We start from the raw sequence: 19532 nt of genomic DNA, 5'->3' as shown, positions 1-19532 counted from the left end.
GTGACACACTAACCACACTTAATAATTACAACCCACCATCCTCAGCCCTCCTGGTCCTCTTCACCCTGATTTTTTCCCCCATGGCAGGTATCATCTTTTACGTGTTATATTATTTACTGGTGTTATATGTGTTGTTCAGAGTCCCTTTGCACTAGAATCCCAGCTCCATGAAGTTCAGGATTTTTGTCTGTCTGTGCACTGATGTATGCTAAGTGCCAAAAACCATGCCTCCTACACTGTAGGCTCTTAAAAAATATTTTTTGGATGAATGAATGATAAATTTGCAGTTTACAGGTATCTTTGACATCTGATGATTCCTTAGAGCTTTGAAACTTACTTTTTTTTTTTTTTCAGGTGAGAAAACGAGTCCAGAGAGGTTGAATTACTTGCCTGAGATCACAGAGCTTGTTCTACAGTGGGCCTCATGCCCTCTTCTGTCCTTAAACTCTCAGGTGCATCTTATCCAGCCACCCTGCTGCCAGTCTCTCCAAAGCCCAGGCCCCACTCAGTTCCCTCCGGTTTCTCCAAACTCATACATGCCCCAGCTTGCAGGCAGAGCACACAGCTGCTTACTTTCCCTGAGAAGCATTAAATGAACTCATATGTTGTGTATAGGGACCATGTGACATAGACAGAAGCTTTCAGCCCAAGACTCTCCAGAACACAGGAGGAACACTGCAATGCTGCCCCACCCCTGGCCTTGTGTTTACACACATATCACAACTACTAGACATTCCCTAAGGAATGGAGAGGTCGTATGTTAGCAGGGAGGGGAGAGACACCTTGCTACCACAAAGAGGCTCTCCTTGTCCTTTCTTAACAACCACGGGCTGAAATGTGAGGTTGCCAAGTGTAACTTAATAACTGCTTCTAGTCTCCTGCTCAGAAATTTCTTTCAGGCCTAAATTGCAGAAACTGCTTATAGCAGCTAGTTGATGTCTGTGTTACCCATAATACTACGAATTGCATGTATGCTCATGATTCTGCTTTTGCACAGCCTACCAGTAAGCTCAAGAGCAGCAAATCCTGATTCCCAGGGCTTCAGACTCCAAGACTTATACCAGCGCCCCCCTGGTTCCCAGGCCTTAGGACTTTGACTACCTGCTTTCCTGGTCCTCCAGCTTGCAGATGGCAAACTGTGGGACTTTCTGGCTTCCAGAACAGTGAGAGTTGATCCCTGGAACAAATCTCCTCTTATACATACAGCCTATTGGTTCTGTTTCAATGGAGAACCCGAATACAGTGCTAAGCAATAAATGTTAGCATTGACTATTACTAAATGCTGGGCTTTACGGTTTTCCAAAGTGTTGCTTCATTTGACACTTGCAACTCCATGAAAGCCAGAACCTGGTATTATCATTATTTCCCATTCCTGTATGAGGAGACCGAGGTTCAGAGAGGGCAGGTGGCTGTCCAAGGTCACAGAGCATGTGTATATCCTGCTAGGCCTGAGCTGAAGCCTTCCCACTCACTAGAGGGCTCAGACACCTCCCTGCACCCCCTTCTCCTCCACTGCCCCCCACAGGCTCCCAGCTGCCCCAAGTCGTTCCCCATGATGGGGCCATCAGAAACCGTGAAATCGCCAGCTTCCTCTTGGTCTGTTCTGTGATCCAAAGCTCTCGTGCTGGGAGAAAGGAAGCCTCAGAGCAGCAGCAGGACCAGGTGGGGACGGTAGGGGGTCAGGAGGGAAGAGAGGCAGGGCCCCTCCCCGCACACCTTGGAACAGAGCCTTTGACCTCTCACATACACCAGCCTGCCCCCGTGATCTGAATAAGAAGCACCAAGAGCCTTCTCTTCCAGCCCTGAACATGGCGGATGCAGAATGGAGAGTGCAGGAGGAGGGGTAGGGGAGGGCTTCTCAAGAGAGAGGAACAGATGCAGAATTCAGAGAGGCTGACACTGACTTCGGATGGGATTCCCGGCCCTCCCCGCCCCCTGCCCACCCTGATGAGCCGGCTCGAGTGCGCAGCGGAGAACCGTAAGTCTTAACTCCCAACCCAACCCCAGGCCCCCTGCATGTCTGGTGCCTCAGGGTCAGCCAGAGCCACCCCGGAAGCACAAGGGAGGGACAGCTGGGCCTCCCGGACCTCACCCCACGTCCTGAGGAGGCTTTGTCCTACGGACCCCATGAACCTCTTCTAAGCAGCTACCTCAGGCTGCAAGCTCCGTGAGGGCAAGAATCATGTCTAGCTTTGCTCCCAAGGGTAAGCCCAGGCCCTGACCCTCAAAACCAGCAAAGAAAAGGCTACAAGGGGCGGAGGGAGTTGCCAAGGGGTGAGGTGCGGGGAAAGCAGGGCCTGCTCCCCAGTACTTGAAATTCTCAGCCACTACGAGAACAGGTGATTTGTGTCTTCATGCTTCTCATACACATGCGGAGCCCCTGGGTGGTACTGTGAGCTGGGATCAGAAAGAAACGGTGACAGCTGCTACCCAGTTAATCCAAGCAACCTCCACCTCCGAGGCAAGCACTGTTTTTCAAGGTTTCAAGCTGCCTCTCTGATTTGCTCTCAGATATTAATGCACTGGGGAACTGTTCATTTGATTCTGCATTGTGCACACCTGATCTTTACAGTAATTGCTCTCGTTGGCTCAGCCACAAGTTAATAGGGACCTCTGCATGCTTCCAAACTGGCATTTCTTTTACTGTGAGATGTATAATAAGAAACAGGAATGTTACAGCCAGGTTGTAAATTAATCTCCAAAACTGCTGTCATCAACCCAGCCCCGCACCCCATTCTGCCTCCCAGGAGTCATCTGGTTTGGAGGAAACAATGCATCACAGGGGACAGAAGACAGGCTAAGAATCCAGAAACCTGGGATACTGGTTCCAGCTCTGCCATGGGACCTTGTAATCTTGGGCAAGGCTGTCTGCTCTGGGCCTCAGTTTCCCCACCTGTAAAATGTGAGATTGAAACAAATGCTCCCTAGGGACGAGATGTGGCATAGGTGAGAGGAAGGTACAATTTGAAATTCAGACTTGAGTTCAAACCCCCACTCTGCCATTTATTGCCTTAGCGACTCTGGGCAAGTTACCAAATGCCTCCCAGCCTCAGATTTTTCTTGCGTAAGATGGGGATGATGATAATACCTACCTAGCCTTCCCACATTCACCCATCCCTTCTCTCCTGTCTGCTCCCATTTCTGCAGCCTATGTGAGCTTTTTAGAACACAAATCTGATCACAGCATTTCCCTCCTTCAACAGCTCTCCAGTGTCCTTAGGAAAAGACAGACTCCCTAATCTGGCAGATGCTTGGCCCAACCTCTACCCAGCACCCCTCACTGCATTCTCCCTTCAGCCACACCAGCCACTCTCCTTCTTATCATGCTCCCTTGGGGCCACAGGCCCTTTGCACATTCTGTTCCCATTCACAGAGTGCTCCTCTACCTTTTCAACCAAATGGGTCATGCTTCAACCTCACTCAAGGCTCATTTTCCCACTCCCTTAGCGAAGGCTTCCTTTACCCCCAATTACATCAAGAGCCTCAGTAAAGACTCACAGTTCCATGTACCTCTCACCTTCATAGCAACTGTTAGAGCTGTAAATTTACATTTACATGATTATATGATGGAAAAATAAGTCAGCTACAGGCCCACAAACTCCATGAGAACAGGGATCGTGTTGCTTAACATCTAACACAGTGCCTGTAGACAAAGTCATAATGAATCTAATAAAATCTAACAATGCCAACACTTTTTAAGCAATTTCTACATGTCAGGCACCTCCCAACAGCCCTAAGAATTAGGTTTTATTATGATTCTCATTTAACAAAGGTAAAGACTGAGTCACAGAGAGGTTAGGTAGCTTGCCCAATATCATACAGATAGTAGTGTCTGATATCAAACCCTGGAAGCCTAGTTACTGGCAGACTATTTGAAGCCTTTCACTCAAGTGAAACAATTCAGGGGGCAGATCTCTTAGCAAGGAGGCTGGCACATCTTAAGCACTTGATAATAACAATAATTGTTACTAGACACTGAGTATTTATGATGTGTCCAACACTATTCTAATAACTTTTACATGAATTAATTCATCTTTTCCTTCTAATGACCCTGTGAGGGAGTACTGCCATTATCCTCATTTAAGAGATGAGGAAACTGAGGCTCAGAAAGATTAAATGGCTTGCTCAAGATCACCTGGCTCACAGGTGTGGAGCCAGAATTTGAACCTTGGCCCACTACCTCCAGGGCCTGGCAAAACCCCCAGCTCTGTGATTCTCAGGGAAGACTAGGACTAATTCTCCAATACACCACAGATTCCTGCATTCAGTTCTAGTGAGAAGGCCATGCTCCTTCTGGCACTGAGCCTACCCAACTAGGCAGAGTACCAACAGGGCTGTTCGCTGGAGACCACAGGGCCACCCACTGCCACAGGGCCTCAGCTGAGGAGTTTACCTTGCAACCTCACGGATGGCTGGGTGGTGACTCACAGGGCAGCCGGGAGGGGGATGCCAGTGGGGGCTAAAAAAAGACCTGCAACCACATATTATACCAAAGACAATCACTGACCATGACCACCAGCACCAAGGCAAGCCCCATCCTCCACTCTGCTGCCCGGGAGTCCTTCTGGGATTCTCTCAGAGGCTCATGTGAACCAGATTTCACCACTGTGCTGTGGCCATATGGAGCACCACTTCTGGAGTCTAAATCCCAACCAACTCTACTCCTTAGTATCTGTGACATCTCAGACCAGTTGCTGAACCTCTCTGGGTTAGAGCCTCAAAGAGGTTATACTCCCCAAGACCCACTTCAGGGATGGCCAAGAAAAATAATAGATGAAGAAAACATCCTCCCACAGGGCAGAGCAAGTAGCACAGAGAACAATGCATCACGAAATTGCTCCCAGAGAGCATAACCAGGGCTTCAGCTAGGAACCTCCCCACTCGCAGGGCACAACCACCCAGTGCTTGCTTGGCAAGGTTTGGCAAACTCCTAAGGGCCAGTGACTTCTGTGCGTCTTCCGCAACTCTTTTCCTAGTGGGAGTTTCACCGTGACTACACTGCCCTGCTTCAATAAGGTGCATGGATGCGGGAAGGCAAATAACACATCTCACTTGGTTTATGGGTCCCTGGACCATAAGAAGCCACAGTCAACCCCATGGACAGGACTAAGCTTCACCCAAAGATCCTGAACTTGAAGTTGGAAACAGTGATGGCCTAGAACGTGAGTTTCCTTGTGTGGGGAAAGCGATTGTGTATGAGGACATGCACAGATACATGGTGGCCAGAGAGCCACTGAGACATCTGGCCAGTGACACAGGGGTAGAAGTGATGTAGGTCCCTTCCAGGCTTAGCCTGTAACACCTTTCTTAAAAACATGCACACTCTCTTCTTCCACCTCTCATCTGGATGAATGTCCAAGGAAGGCTCTGAAGGCCTTCATGATAAAGAAAGCAAAATCTCCATCAGTCTTGGTACCTAAATGGCTCTCCTGCTTTCGCCCACCCTGCTCCTTTCCCAGTCAGATTTTATTGAGTAAGAAATGATTGACCTTCTATTGGTTAAGCTCCTGAGATCTAGGGGCTGTCTTTTATAATAGTTAATGTAACTGTAACAATTATAATATACAGAGCTCTTAAAACAGTGCCTGGCCCATAATAAACACTATATAAGTACAGCTTTTATTATTACCATACCCATTTTATAGATAGGGACATGCAAGCTCTGGGAGTGTCTGACTCCAGAGTCAATTACCATTTTATATTTACCTCTCAGGAGATGATAATCCAACTCATTTTATAGGTGAGTTTGGTACCTGGCTCAAGGTCACAAATAATAATGGGCCCAGAATTAAGGCCTTTCCCCCACGCTGAGCCCAGATCATCTCCAGATTGGTCCTTCCTTGTTTTATCTTGTTGTTATTTTTATTTTATATTTCATAAAATACTACTTACGAATGCCCCAGCACTGAACTGGCAAGCCTGCATGGTAAACCAAATAACCCTCTACTGACCCAAATTCCAAGTTTTAATTTACATTCAGCCAGTTAATTAAAAACGTGCTCTGTGAGCACAGACACTGCTACGGCTCGCCCTTGAGATAGCTTTTGCTGTTCTTCATGGAACGGCACCACCAGCGCAGGGACAGGAAAACTGCTGAGTAGGCATTTAGGGCAGAAACACAATCTATGGGGCAACAATAAAGCAAAAGACCTGAAAGTCATCCTATCCACCACGCCAGGGCTGGTGAGGCAAGGGCTCCTAGTGACCAATGTTTATAAAATGTTGGGGATCCATGAAATGAAAGAGACTATTCAAAATCCCCCCAAATATTATCATCAAAAAGTCTGAATCATCTGTTTTTTAAGGAAGCCATTAATATCAAGGGCCTACGCTGTGACAGGCCATCTTCCCATCCTGGAGCTGACTTAATCCCTTTAATCATCAGATGCGGTACGTTTGGAATGGCTTCCTTTTTTATGTTTCTTTTTTCTTGTTTTTTTTTTTTAAGTAATCCTCACCATGCAAATGCGGAAACCACATTCAGCAAAATTAAGTCATGTGCTAGAAAGTGGCAGAGCTGAAATTCAAGGTGCGCTCTCCTAAGTGTAAACACCTCTTCCTTTCATCACCCCACACTGCCTCTTCCAGGCTTCCCTTCAAATTCTTTCTGCATTTAAAATAAAATTTCATTCAAAGGTGCCAATGGCTTTTTTGGAGAGTATGTCTTTTTTACTGAACTATATTTTGCAATACAGTGAAGCGCACATTTCTTAAGTTTACATTGCAATGCATTTTGACAAATACATATACCTCTGAACACCCCCCCCCCCATCAACATAAGGGACATTTCTACCACCACAGAAAGTTCACGGAGGCCTCTTCACTAAAGATGACTTTTAAACAAAAATACAACAAATAAAATGAGCTACTTACGTTTGACCAAAACAAGGTTTTTGTGACCTTGGCGGTAGGGCTGTGCCCATGGCGTCAATCCCTGAGGTGGGTGGACTGAATTCTTTGATTTGGAGAATATCAGGAGGAAGGATCCAGGTAAAATTCTGCACCTTGCAGGCTCCATCCACACTGAACACATGCAGATGAGCTGAGACAGACATGAGTGATAGCTGTGCCTAGACTATCATAACTACCGTCACCAGTTTGGCCCCAGGTATGTATCAGGCACCAAAGTGTAACACCTTCATCCACATAATTTTATTGAATATTCATAATTATTATTTCTGTTTTAAAGCTGGGGGGATGGGGCTCAGAGAGGTTAGGTAACATACCTAAGAACACACAGCTAGAAGTTGGCAGCTTTGAAATTCAAATCCAGGAGGTCTGACTTCAGGGGCCTTTACAAATGTTGATTACAGATGTTGATGGGTGAATTTTAAATCCCAAAGATTTAATGGGCCAGTTAATATTCATTCAACAAACAGTACTCAGCATCTACTAAGTGCTAAGTGCTGTGCTCACTGACATGGGAGGAGATACAAAGATGAATAAGATACAAGCTTGCCACATTGCAATGGGGAGTCACTTTAAGCAAGGTCAGAGTCAGAACCCAAAGGATGAGGAAAAGACATGGGTAAGGCCCACATCTGGGAAGTGGGGGATGGGTTACATCAAGGAAGGCTTGACAGAGATGCAGGAAAAATCATCTCTGAGCCAAGTCCTCAAGTATGAGTGGAACTGGCCAGCCCTGATGGGGTTTAAGGTAAAATGACTAACACATGCAAGGGCATGGGGAAGCACTTCTATCTGCTCCTTAAGTTAGCTTTAGCAAAATCAATCCGAATTTTAAAATCCCACAGAAATGCAACACTCACTGGGGTCTCTTAGCTGTTACCCCAGCTCTTCAAAACAGATGAAAATCCACTTAAGAAAAAAAAAAACCAGCCCTGAAGAGTAAAACAGTCACCACAAAGTTCATGCCCTAAGCCCATGCATGTGATCGGTCCGAGCCAAATATCTTTGATTTTCTGAGTTGAGTCCCATGTGATTAGTTTCATGATTCCTCAGGCCATGGCAGTTTAGCAGCAGCAAATTAGAAGGGTGGACAGGTGCAGAGATGGCAGTAAAAAAGCAGTAACCAAGGTAGAAGGACTTGAAAAGATGACTCAAGAAACTCAAAAATTAATGCTTCTTTCGGGACAGCATTGTATAATATTACACAACAGCTTGCTCAACTCAACAGGCATCTAATAAGCTCCAACTGTGTACTGGGCCCTCTTAGACTTGGCCAAGAATATAAAAACATAAAATCTAGTTCACTTTGGTAGGAAAAAAAGGTATATAAGTTGAGGTGGAAAGATATCAGGCTGTGAAGGGTTGCTGTTCAACTGTATAAGTAATGAAGAGCAAGTAGGAAGTCTGAAGGCAGGGAACTCATCTGTCATTAAAAAGCAAGATGCTTAATTACTTTGTACCTCAGTTTCCTCCTCTGTAGAATGGGGATGATAGTAGAAAGGGAATGCTGAAGATCAAATGGGTATATACAGGTAGTAATGGCTGCAAGTTAGCTGTTACTACCACAGTACTTGTTCATTCTCTAGATTTACTAACTGCTCAATAAATATTGATGAACAAGTGAATTCACAAATGAGTAAGTGATCCTACTGAGAGAATAAAATCGATTATGTAAGGCATGGCCTCCTTAATAAGGCTTACAGATCAGAGAGACTGCCATGCAAAATAATTCAAGAAATAGGTTTGATGTTTAATGTATGTTTCAGATATACCTAAGAAATTAAGTAGTCATTCCTTAACTCTTCTGCATAAATGACCTGCCATTTTAAACAAGCCCAAGGAAAAATGAGTTCACAATGAAATTACAGTATATCTCAGGCTAAGAGATGGCTGAAGGGGCCCTGCAATCCGGACGCTAAGCTCTGGGGACTGGTAACTGCTACGATGCCTGCAAACCCCAACCGCCACACACTCACCCTGCCCAAAACCAGCTCTGTGGTTTTCTCCTTCCTGAAATTATACTTACAGGGAAAAGGATAAACACAAAAACTATCTTTAAAAGACGTTGAAGATCATAAAAGTAAAACCAGTGTGAAAAAATATAAAGGCTACTAACGCAGACAGGGAGGGCTACAAGAGGATCGGGGGTGTATTATTTATTTATCTTGGCCCTTATCTTACAGATGAGAGACTGAGGTCCAAAAAAGAAAAGCGAGTCAATTGAAGTCATAACTTCAAGAGAATGGCAAAGACAGACGTGGAGTTGCCCGCTCAGATTCCTAACCTGGAGCCCTGTAAGGGCTCCTTCCGCCCAAAGGAAACACTCAGGGAGGAGTAAGGGGGGGAGAGGGGGGTGCAGTACCAGCAGGGGATTAACGGTGGGCGGGGGGGGGGGGAGTAAGGAGTAAAGGACGATTGTAATGGGGGAGCTAAGAACAGGGGAGGTGGGTGAAGGCCATGGCAAGAAAATTAAGCCCCTCTTGCGCTTTTTTGGGGCTAGGGTTCCAAACAAAGAACAATCCAGTCCAAAGCTGGCTTTTCCAGGTGAGCCCTCCCCCTTCTAAAGAAGCCCACACAAAGGCCAGTGCCTTCTCCCAGGTTTCCATCTATTTCGGTCGGGATTTCACACGTGTCAGGTGGGGGCCAGGGAGGAATGGGCAGCCTCGGAGATACCCTCTCTTAAGGGGTTTTGCCCTCGACTGGCAGCAGAGGGCGGCGAGCCCTAGCAAAGGGATTCCGAAAAGACTCGGGGATGAACGCGGAAGTCGTGATCCCACCGCCCCCAACACACACATGGTTTTGGCCCCTTCCTTCCCCTCCCCCGACGATGATCGAAGCCAGGTGAAGAGACCAAGAGCCGAGGGTCGGTTTCCAAGGGACTTCTGCTGGAGCCCCGCTAGCCTTCTCGCTCCTGCGCACACTCACAGGCACACTGACATGCACACGCACACACTTGGCACCCCCACGGGCTGGGCCGCGCCCCCGCGTCTCTCCTTCGCCCCCCGGGGAACCGACAGGCAGCAACATGAATGAAATGTTGCCCAGAAAGACTGCATTTCAGCTCCAACCACGCAATCTCAGGCCAAACCGCCGAATAAGTAACAAAGTTTTATTTCGCTTTCACAGTCTCCAGTTACCCTTCTACCATTTCCTGTGGAAAATTAAAGCTTTGAAGTGCCTAGCTACGGCTTTGCAGACAGGCAGGAACGCCGGCTCGGGCTTCGAAAACAAGAGCCCCCGGCCCCACCCCCTCTGCCGCCACAACTGCAGGTTCAAAGCCCACCCAGCGGGGGCCTCCAAAACGGGGGTGCGGGAGGGAATGACAGAACCTGCTGGAAACGACACCCTAAAGTGACATCCCCCTCCAGAACCCCGCCCCCCTCCATCCCGCCCGAGTCCCCGGTGGCGCTCCTTAAGCCAAGTGGTGACAGCTGCAGCTCCTTGCCACAAGAAACCTTGAGGAGCAAGAGGGAAGATCTGGGAGGTCGGACTGAGGCAGAGGAGTGCTGTCCAATGCGCAGCACACAGCATCTGTGTGCTCTGGCCCTCAAACACTGCCCCGGAAAAACCTGGGACCTGTAAGTCTTCCCTTTGCACCTTCTCACCACACACACGTGTCTTCCCTACGTCTCTAGGCCAAGCGAGCTCCCAGACGTTCTGCCTATACGGCCGCGGGGGCCTCTCCTCCCGCGCACACCCGCAGCGTCCGCGAGCGCGCGAGGAAGCCCTCGAACCCGGCAGTGGACGGAGGCCCATCTGCAGGGAACCAAACCCGTGCGCCTGTAAATCTGGCGTCTTCAAGGTCAAAAAAAGCAGGACTCGGTCAGAAATACGTCCTGGGCGTAAATAATGGAAACCTGCCCCACCCACCACCCCCGACGGTGTTAGGTTCTTCCCACAGGGAGCCGCTGCTGCTCCCCGCGCTCTGGAACTTGGGCCCTTGGGAGCCGCGGAGGGTGCGCGAGTCTAGAGCTCGGTGGGGAACAGACTGGATTCCGGACGCCTCCAGTTCGGCGGTCCCCTCGGAGTCTTGGGACAGCAGCGGGCAGCCGGAACAACACGGGAGGGGGACGCAAGACAAACTTGCGACGAGAGTTTAGTAGCAGGTTTGGGTGGGAGGAGGCGGCTTGCGCGCGGCCACTTACCGCTGGCGTTCTTCCCGCAGATGAGGTGCTGGTAGGGCTGCAAGAGCCCCCAGATCTCCGAGTCGTTGTTGACCGTGTGCTCCAGAGTCTCCACAGTGAACTTGGGTGCCTCGTGGAGTGCGTGGTAGTGGTGATGGTGGTGGTTGGCGGCGGCGGCCGGCGGGGGTGCAGCGGCCGCAGCCACTGCCGGCGGGGCGCAACAGCTGCTGCCCCCACTAGCGCTGCTGGCTGCGCTGCAGGGGCCGCCGCTCGCTGTTCCCCCTCCGGGCGCCTCCCGCTCCTTATCCGCCGCAGGGGCCGCGCCGGGGCCCGGGCCTGGGCCGGAGCTGGAGCCCGGGCCGGGGCCGCTGCAGCTCCGGGGCAGCCCGGAGGCCACGACCCGCGCATAGATGTCCCGGAAGAGGCTCTCCATGCAGGCAGTCAGGTAGATGGCGGCATGCTCGTGGATGCGCAGCGCCACGCGGCTGTCCACCATCCAGCGGTACACGCGGCCCACAGAGAAGGTGAGGCCGCAGCGCGCCGATTTGCCACGGCCCAGGCGGTCGCCGCCGGCGCTGCTCATGTTGTAGAGGGACAGCGCTGCCAGCGCGGCCGCCGTGCAGTGCGCCGCCAGGCCCCAGGACAGCACTATCTCCATGGCGCTCTGGATCTCGTACTTGGTGCACTTAGCGAAGCGCAGACTGAGGCGCTGCGCCTCTTTGGCGATGCGTACCAGCGCCCGGCTCACCAGCGTCGACAGCTTGGCCAGCGCGTCTTTGGGCAGGCCACCGGGGGCCGCCGGGCCTGCTCGGGGATCCCGCGAGCGCAGCAGCAGCGCCTCCAGCTCCTGGAGGGTCCAAGGGACCTCGTCGAGGTCCGGCAGCAGCCGCGAGCAGTGCTGGCCGGCGCAGTCCAGCCCCTCGGAGTCTTCCACCAGGGCAGTGTTGACAGTGTCAAAGCTGTTGTGCCGGCTGTGCATGGAGTCAGCTAGAGGCGGCCAGCAGCTCCCGCCATACGGGGACGCCGGGTGCGAGTCGGAACAGCACAGGGACAAGTTGGAAGAGCGCACCGAGTCCGCCGCGCCACCATAACCCGAGTCCAGCGTCAGATCCTCCAGCGTCCGCACCACGGGCTTCTTACCTCTCCTGGCCATCGCTGCGCCACTTCATGCTGCAGCCGCCCGGGAGTCGAGGGAAAGGAGTAGCGGGCGACGGGGCGCGCGGAGAGCCGAGCCCGGGCCGCCTCGGCTCACTTTTCCACTAGCGGCTACTACCAAGTGTTACCACTTTGGGCAGCCTCTCGGAGCCGCCGCCGCGGGAATACACAGAGCAGACGACGGAGTCATCTTCCGGAGCCCGTGCCAAAGCTGGGGCGCACTGAGAGAGCCAGGCCAGGAGGGAAGCTCACACGCGGACTCGCCCCTTTCTTCCAAAATAAAGTGACCCGCTCCTCCCTGGGCCGGGCTGGGAGCAGAAGCCGCCGGGCACTGGCCTCGGTGTTCGTAAGATGGAAATGGACCCAGACGCCGCAGCAGCAGCTCTGCCGGCTCCCGGTTCCCGGCCCGGGGTTCTCTCGGCGTCTGCCCGCTCCGCACCGAAGTGCAGCAGCTACCGCGGCGGCAGCAAATGCGGCCCAACCCCGCAAACCACTGGCAGCAGGCGGGGCGGACTCATGGAAAGCAGGGCCGGCGGAGAGCCAATGGGATCAGAGAATGCTAATTACCTCGCTTCCCCGCCCCCCGCCACCGGCCGACCCCCCCTTTTCCTCAGCTCCACGTAGCCCCGCCCCTCACACACGCCCCCAGCCTTGACCAAGGCTGCAGGAAGTAGGGAGCAGCCATCTGGGAACTGGGGGGCCTGTGGGAGCGTGGAGTAGCGGATGCTGTCCCCCTGATGCAGTCTCTGACCCTAAGGCTCTCGGCTTTGGTACCAGAATGGGAGGGTGATAGGTTGGGCAGGTGAACCCCCCAACCACCGAGGTGTGCTCCCCCCAGCGGATCACAGAGTGTCGGCCTGGGTTCGCTTTCTGCCTGTGCGTTTCAGATTTCACTTTCCTTTTCTCTTTAAAACACGTAGCATGTTTTTTTTCTCCCACTCCCCCTCCCCCTCCCTCACCTGTGGGTCCCCAGACCAGTGCGGCCCTCTTTCAGCCCCCGTTTGCCACAGCGTGAAGGGAAATCAGACAAGCGGAGGATCCAGGTCTATGGAAACCACTGGAAGTCTGAATCTGTGGACAATAGCCACCTGCCACCAAGACACATTAACTAGGTTCCTTTCAGTACCCAGGAGGACCCTGCACTCCGCCCGGCGGTGCACCGGAGGGAGGGCTTACGTCCCACCAGGCCATCCTGGTGGGTACAGTTCCAGACAGCCCAGCCTTTAAAAGGTAACTTTACATGTAGAAGAGGTTTTGTTTTATCTCCTTTTGATTTTAATTAAAGATATATATGTATGACTTAGCTGCATTTGTATCAGCTGGCATTGTCATATTTGCACCCATCAGGGCATAAAATACGGTCTTATTTACCTGGGGATCCTCAGCTCCTACACAGTGTCTGGGCCTGAGGAACAAGACCCTCCTCTGGCTGGCTAGAATTTTCAGCTTAGAAGTCCCCTCCTACAGGAAAGTAGCCCCAGATCCCTCAATGCTGACTTGGGTGCTTCAACTGCCAATCCCCCATCTGAGGCCGTGGATTTCTGGGCTACTGTAACTAGATTGTTACAATATGATTAGTCTCTAGATTGCACATTGGACTAGAGGTTCCAGGTGTATAGGACTGATACAGAGTAGGCACTTCAGTAAATATTTAGTAAATATTTGTTGCGAATGAGTGGGTGAAGGAAGGCCATGCTTTTGAACTATTGGTTTCAGTGTTCAACAATGGACTTTCCCAGATAAACTAGCCCATTCTCATTTCTGTAAACCCAAATCCACTATCATCCCTCCCTTTCCCACAATAAACCAGTTAAGCAGAGCTTGAAATTGAAAACACCCATCCTTTCCTCCATTAAACCAACATTACCCTATAGTTACCCTGCTAATACATACGCTCATCACCTCTCACTTTGACTGTTACAGTATTCTACCGACTGGTCTCCTCTCTTGCCCCTTCCTTCTCTAAGCCATCCAGTCCAAGTACCTTCCAAAAGCCTAGTTCTGATCTTGTCATTTCTCTCTTGAAAAAAATTCAAAGGTTCTCTATGGCCTTCCTGAAAAATAAACAACACTGAGTAGCTGGGGTCTCCTCATTCTGTTCCCAGACTTTCTTTCCATAGTATTCCAAACTTTTTATAAGGGATTGTGATGGTAAATGTTATGTGTCAACTTGAGTAAGCCACAGTTGTCCAGTTTGAACATCGGTTTGAAGTGTGTGTCTGATGGTCTTTCCAGATGCGATTAGCATTTGAATCAGTGGACCCAGCAATGCAAATTGCGGAGGACTCACCCTCTGCAGTGTGGCTGAGCATCATCCAATCTGAATACAACAAAAGGTGAATGAAGAAGGAATTTACCTCTTTTTTCCCACCTCACTGAATGAGCTAGGATATGTCATCTCCTCTTCTCCAGCCCTGGGCTGGGATTTACACCACTGGCTCCCCTCACATCTTTGGATTTGGACTGAATTATACTGCTGGCTTTCCTGGGACTCTAGCTTGCAAACATGGGATCACGGGACTTCTCAGGCTCTATAATCAGGTAAGTCAATTCCTCATAATAAATCTCCTATATTTTTTCTCTGTTTTTCCAGAAAATCAGAATAAGATGTATATACATATATTTGATTCTCTGGAAAACCAACTAATACAGGGACACATAGTCTTTAATGAGCTGAGCCCTACCATCCTGTCTGGATTCTCTGTCACTACTCTAGCCTCCTGAATATATATCCACACTCACATAGACACAGAGAACCACAGATACACTCACACACCTACATAGAGATGCACACAGATACACATGTGCGCGCGCGCGCGCACACACACACACACACACACACACACACACACACACACACAAACCCTGTGCTTTAGCCATACTGAAATCACTTGGTTTTCCAAGTTACCATGTCATCCTTGCATCTGATAAGCTTTTACAGATGGTGTTCTGTTTGCTCAGAACATTATCTTCCTCTTCTCCACCTGGCAAACTTCTCACCTCTAAGATTCAGCTCCAAGAGTACCACCGCTGTGACATTTTGATCAGTGTCTGGATTACACATTGGACTAGAGGTTCCAGGTGTATAGAACTAAATGCTGCCTCCTCTACACCCAGCCCAGGGCGTCTCTACCTCAGTTGCTCAGGCTTTGTTCCAGAACCTTTTCTCTTCCCATGTTTTCAGTGGTCCCGTCCACCTACATGCCTTCAGTTACCACCTGTGTGCTGATAATGCCTGAGTAACGACCACTCAGCAGAGTGCAGGCAGCAAGAGAACCTGGAGAAGCCTTGTGCATAGGGAAAAAAGAGACTGAAAGCGATGGGCTTAACACTGATTTTCTTCTGTGGCACAAGGTCGCCTTGGATTCCATACTGCGTCTGCCAATTTTCCAATCATGTCACAGTGTTCACTCATTCAATCTTTTTTATATTCCCTTTCCTCGCCTTTGAAATGCACAAAATAATCAGGTCCACCTTTAAGGGTTGCTGGGGAGTTAAAAGAGATTTTTTCATAATCTGGATTTAACACAGTGTCCCACACATGGTAATAACCCTATAAATGTCTGTTATCTTCTATATATTCTTATTTTTTACAATATACACTTATTTATTCTATAGAGTCAGGGGGAAAAAAAGACAAATCTTACATATAAAATACAATTTATCCTTTAAGGCTAGGTTGAAATGTTACCTTCTCTAGGAGGTTTTCCCATAACTGAGTAGACACATTCTTCCCTCTTGTTATAAATGTATGTGTTCTATGCTGTACACTCCTTGAAAGCTGGGATCCTGCCCCCTAACATAGTGTCAGTACTAATGAGCATGTTCCTTAGTATTAAGAATAAGCCAAAGCATATGTCCATTTAGTTTACTAAAATAAATCGTTAATGATAATGTTGTGTCTGAGGGTAAATGACCTCAAAGCACTAATAATAATAAACACATCAACCAAATGTTAAATATTAGCCCCATACTATTACAAAATTCACTGTCTGCAAAAATTGTATGAAGAAGAAAATTTAATCAAAAATTCCACCTCAAAGATATTATTAGCATTAATAACTTCTTGTATTTCCTTCTAGGTTTTCTAATTTTTTCTTCTAAACATAAATAATTTAATAATTGGTATTATTCTATAAATAATTTCGCATTTTGATTTTTTCCTCAAGAAATTTCCTCAAACTTTATGGATAATCATTTCCCCATGCTATTAAATATTCATCCAAAATATTCTTTTTTTGTGGCTATGAAGTTTTCCAACATATGTTTATACTTTAATTAGTATATTGATTCCCAATTTGGTTGTTTCTGTTTTCTAACTGATATAAGTAATGTTGGGATGAAACTCATTGGACATAAATAACTCTCTTCTTCAAAACTAAAAGTCTTCTATATGTTATTCTCTACGAAATGCTCATAAACCACAAATATATACTACAAATTAAAAAATAAATAAAAATTCATTTATTGAGATTATTTTGCCTACCAGATTAGCAAAGATTTACAAGGTCAATCACGATGAATGTGGGTCATGATGGGACATAAATTGGGACAATCTTCTGGGAGGGCAGTTTGCCAATATGTATCAAAATGTTAATGTGCATTCCTTGTGATTTCCCAGAAATCATATTGTCTGATATCCAAGGTGATCCTTGTGAATTTTTCAAAAGCATACAGGATGCTCCTGGTAATGTTGTTTTAACATTAGGACTCTGAGAAACAACCTTTCAGTTTGGCCTGATGAATTACAGTAATTCATACACAAGAATATGAAGCAGTTGCAAAGAATAATCATGCTGATCTTTATTTCCACAACAGGTTGGTGAGTAAAGAAACTTTTCAAAATAAGATGTAAAATTGCACATATAACATGGTCCCATTTATTGTAAAGTGCTTAGTGTATCTAAGTATATAAACTTGCCTGAAAGAATAGAAATAATAGCTATAACTAGTTTGTTGGATTTCTGGTGTGTGATTTTTTTAAAGTTTTGTTGATTCTAGTTCCGTCCTTATTGTCTTCTTTTGCCTTTTTGTTCTATGGTGATTTTTAACTTTCTTCTTTGTACTTCTGAACTTTTTACAATAAACAGGTGACATTTTTACCAGAGCCAGAAAACTATTTTCAAAAGGAAATTAAATTATTTTCTGCCCATTATTCTGAAGCTCACCTGTCAATCAAAGTAGTAAAATAATCTTTTGTCCTTCAGCATTCTAGAAATTAAACGGCAAGTATAGCAACTAACCCAACAGCCACAACGTGAACAAGCCCCACTAAGCTGGACTCACACGTGTTGGATACTTCATCACATGCTTTCTACACACCTACTGTGCGTGAGCAGCAAGGCCACTTGGGTTTGAAGCCTGGCTCCACTACTTCTGAATTATATAACCTTGAGCAAGTTCCTCAACCTCTCTGCGCTTCACTCTGCCTCCATTCTTCATCTTTAATTGGGGATAATAATACCGCATGCCTCAGTAGGTTGCCTGTGAGGGTTAAATGGGATCATTAGAACAGTGTCTGGCAGCAATGTAAATGCTCCCTCGTGTTGGTTACTTTTATTACAGGTCAGTCACAGTGCTGACTCGGGGGACCATGGGGACTCAGCTTCCCATCTGGGTCCTGCTCTTGTTGAACTTTTCCTCCGAAGACAGTCATAAGAGCTGCAAATACAATGAGTTTCAGGAGACGGGAAGTTCAAGGATTACACACATGAATTAACAGATTGTGTGTGTTTCACTGTGCCATTTCTGAGCAAGCTCCTTGCAAATATCAGCTATTTCCTAAATGCATAATTAGCATGTGTAAAGCTCAACAGAGATCCCTTTGCTCTGCGAGCATCTTTGTGAGCAGAAGACTCTATTACTAGGGAGACTATAAATGAGTCCACTCCAATTTCAATCTGCTCCACATCAGAAAGGGATGTATGTGCCTACTTCTTATGAATTTTCTCCTGAAAGAAAGAATCATAGAGTCGACATAATAGCTTGCTCATTTGCAGGGCAGATAGGTCACACAACTGAAAGAGCTTTAAAAGAGAACTTTAAGCAAGGGGTATAATTGCACCTGCCAACGTAAGGGTTTCTTAGAGAAGTTTCCAATGTGAGCACTGCCCTCATAGCAGTGATTCTTCATGTCTTGGGTCTTAACAGTATCACTTAACAAACTGGTAAAGTTTAGAAAACTGCATGTATGTGCATAAATGCTATTTGTATACACCTGGTACGCAGTATCTGCAGTTCATTATAAACTCTAACACTTTACTGAGAATGTGCTTTGTGTCAGGCACTGTTTCAAGCACCTTACATGTACCTACCTCACACTACCCCCACTTTATCAATGAGGAAGCTGAGGCACAAAGATATTGAGTAATTTACCCAAATCCAAAGAACCACAAAGTGTGGAAAGAGAATTTTAACCCAGACATTCCCAATTCTAAGTCCCACCCCCTTAACAAGGACCACAGGGCTACAATGGCAGGAGATATCATCTGTGTGCCATGGAGTTCTGAGGAAAGGATCTGAACCCAGAGAGGGTGAGTCAGAGATGGCTGTCTGGAAGGAGCGACATGGATCATCAGACTATATCCATGAGCAGGAATTAAGCCAGTATGGAAAATATCGCCCCCAAAAAACAGAAATAGCATGTTCAAAGTTAATTTCCTTACTATCTAAGAGTCTAACTTGACTCACTTAGTATGCTGTTACAAACACAATCTAAAGGTTCTCTTCTGTTTCTTTTTCTTCCTCCTCCATTCTTTATATATTGGTATCATATTCTGTACTTTTTGTCTATCCCTTGATTGACTTTGGAGATAGTTAATTTAATTTTGCATTTGCTTAGTGATTAGCTGTTCTACTTTCTTTACTGTGGTTTTATTACCTTTGGTGACAGTTATTCTACCTTAGGAACACTTCCATCTATAGCAGTCCCTCCAAAATAGACTGTAGAGATAGTTTGTGGGAGGTAAATTCTCTCAGCTTTTGCTTATCTAGAAATTGCTTAATCCCTCCTTCAAATTTAAATGATAATCTTGCTGGATAAAGTAATCTTGGTTCCAGGCCCTTCTGCTTCATGGCATTAAATACATCATGCCACTCCCTTCTGGCCTGTAAGGTTTCTGCTAAGAAGTCTGATGTTAGCCTGATGGGCTTTCCTTTGTATGTGATCTTATTTCTGCCTCTGGCTGCTTTTAACAATCTGTCCTTATCCTTGATCTTTTCCATTTAAATTACTATATGTCTTGGTGTTGTCTTCCTTGGGTCCCTTGTGTTGGGAGATCTGTGGATCTCCATGGCCTGAGCAACTATCTCCTTCCCCAGATTGGGGAAGTTTTCAGCAACTGC

General features: G+C 47.5%; 1 protein-coding gene and 1 long non-coding RNA gene across 5 annotated transcripts in view; one reads left to right on the top strand and one right to left on the bottom strand.

The window, feature by feature from the left end:
* Window positions 1-12688, bottom strand: part of ABTB3 (ankyrin repeat and BTB domain containing 3) — a 291411-nt gene extending 278723 nt beyond the window's left edge. For 2 of the 4 annotated variants that reach the window (XM_037007083.2, XM_037007082.2), the window contains exon 1: window positions 11055-12688. In XM_037007083.2, coding sequence (XP_036862978.1) covers window positions 11055-12186 — 1132 coding nt within the window. In that variant the 5' untranslated portion in view covers window positions 12187-12688. The remainder of the gene's footprint in view (window positions 1-11054) is intronic. The other 2 variants (XM_037007081.2, XM_073213790.1) reach the window with 1 other exon arrangement.
* A 115-nt stretch (window positions 12689-12803) lies between these two features.
* Window positions 12804-18417, top strand: LOC108400226 (uncharacterized). Its single transcript, XR_001853832.3, has 3 exons — window positions 12804-13418; window positions 14424-14729; window positions 17396-18417. It is a non-coding gene; the product is annotated as an uncharacterized lncRNA (long non-coding RNA).
* The last annotated feature ends 1115 nt before the right edge of the window (window positions 18418-19532 follow it).

Source organism: Manis javanica, chromosome 10, assembly GCF_040802235.1.
Source record: "Manis javanica isolate MJ-LG chromosome 10, MJ_LKY, whole genome shotgun sequence".
NCBI lineage: Eukaryota > Metazoa > Chordata > Mammalia > Pholidota > Manidae > Manis > Manis javanica.
This window is presented reverse-complemented; position numbering and strand designations above follow the sequence as displayed.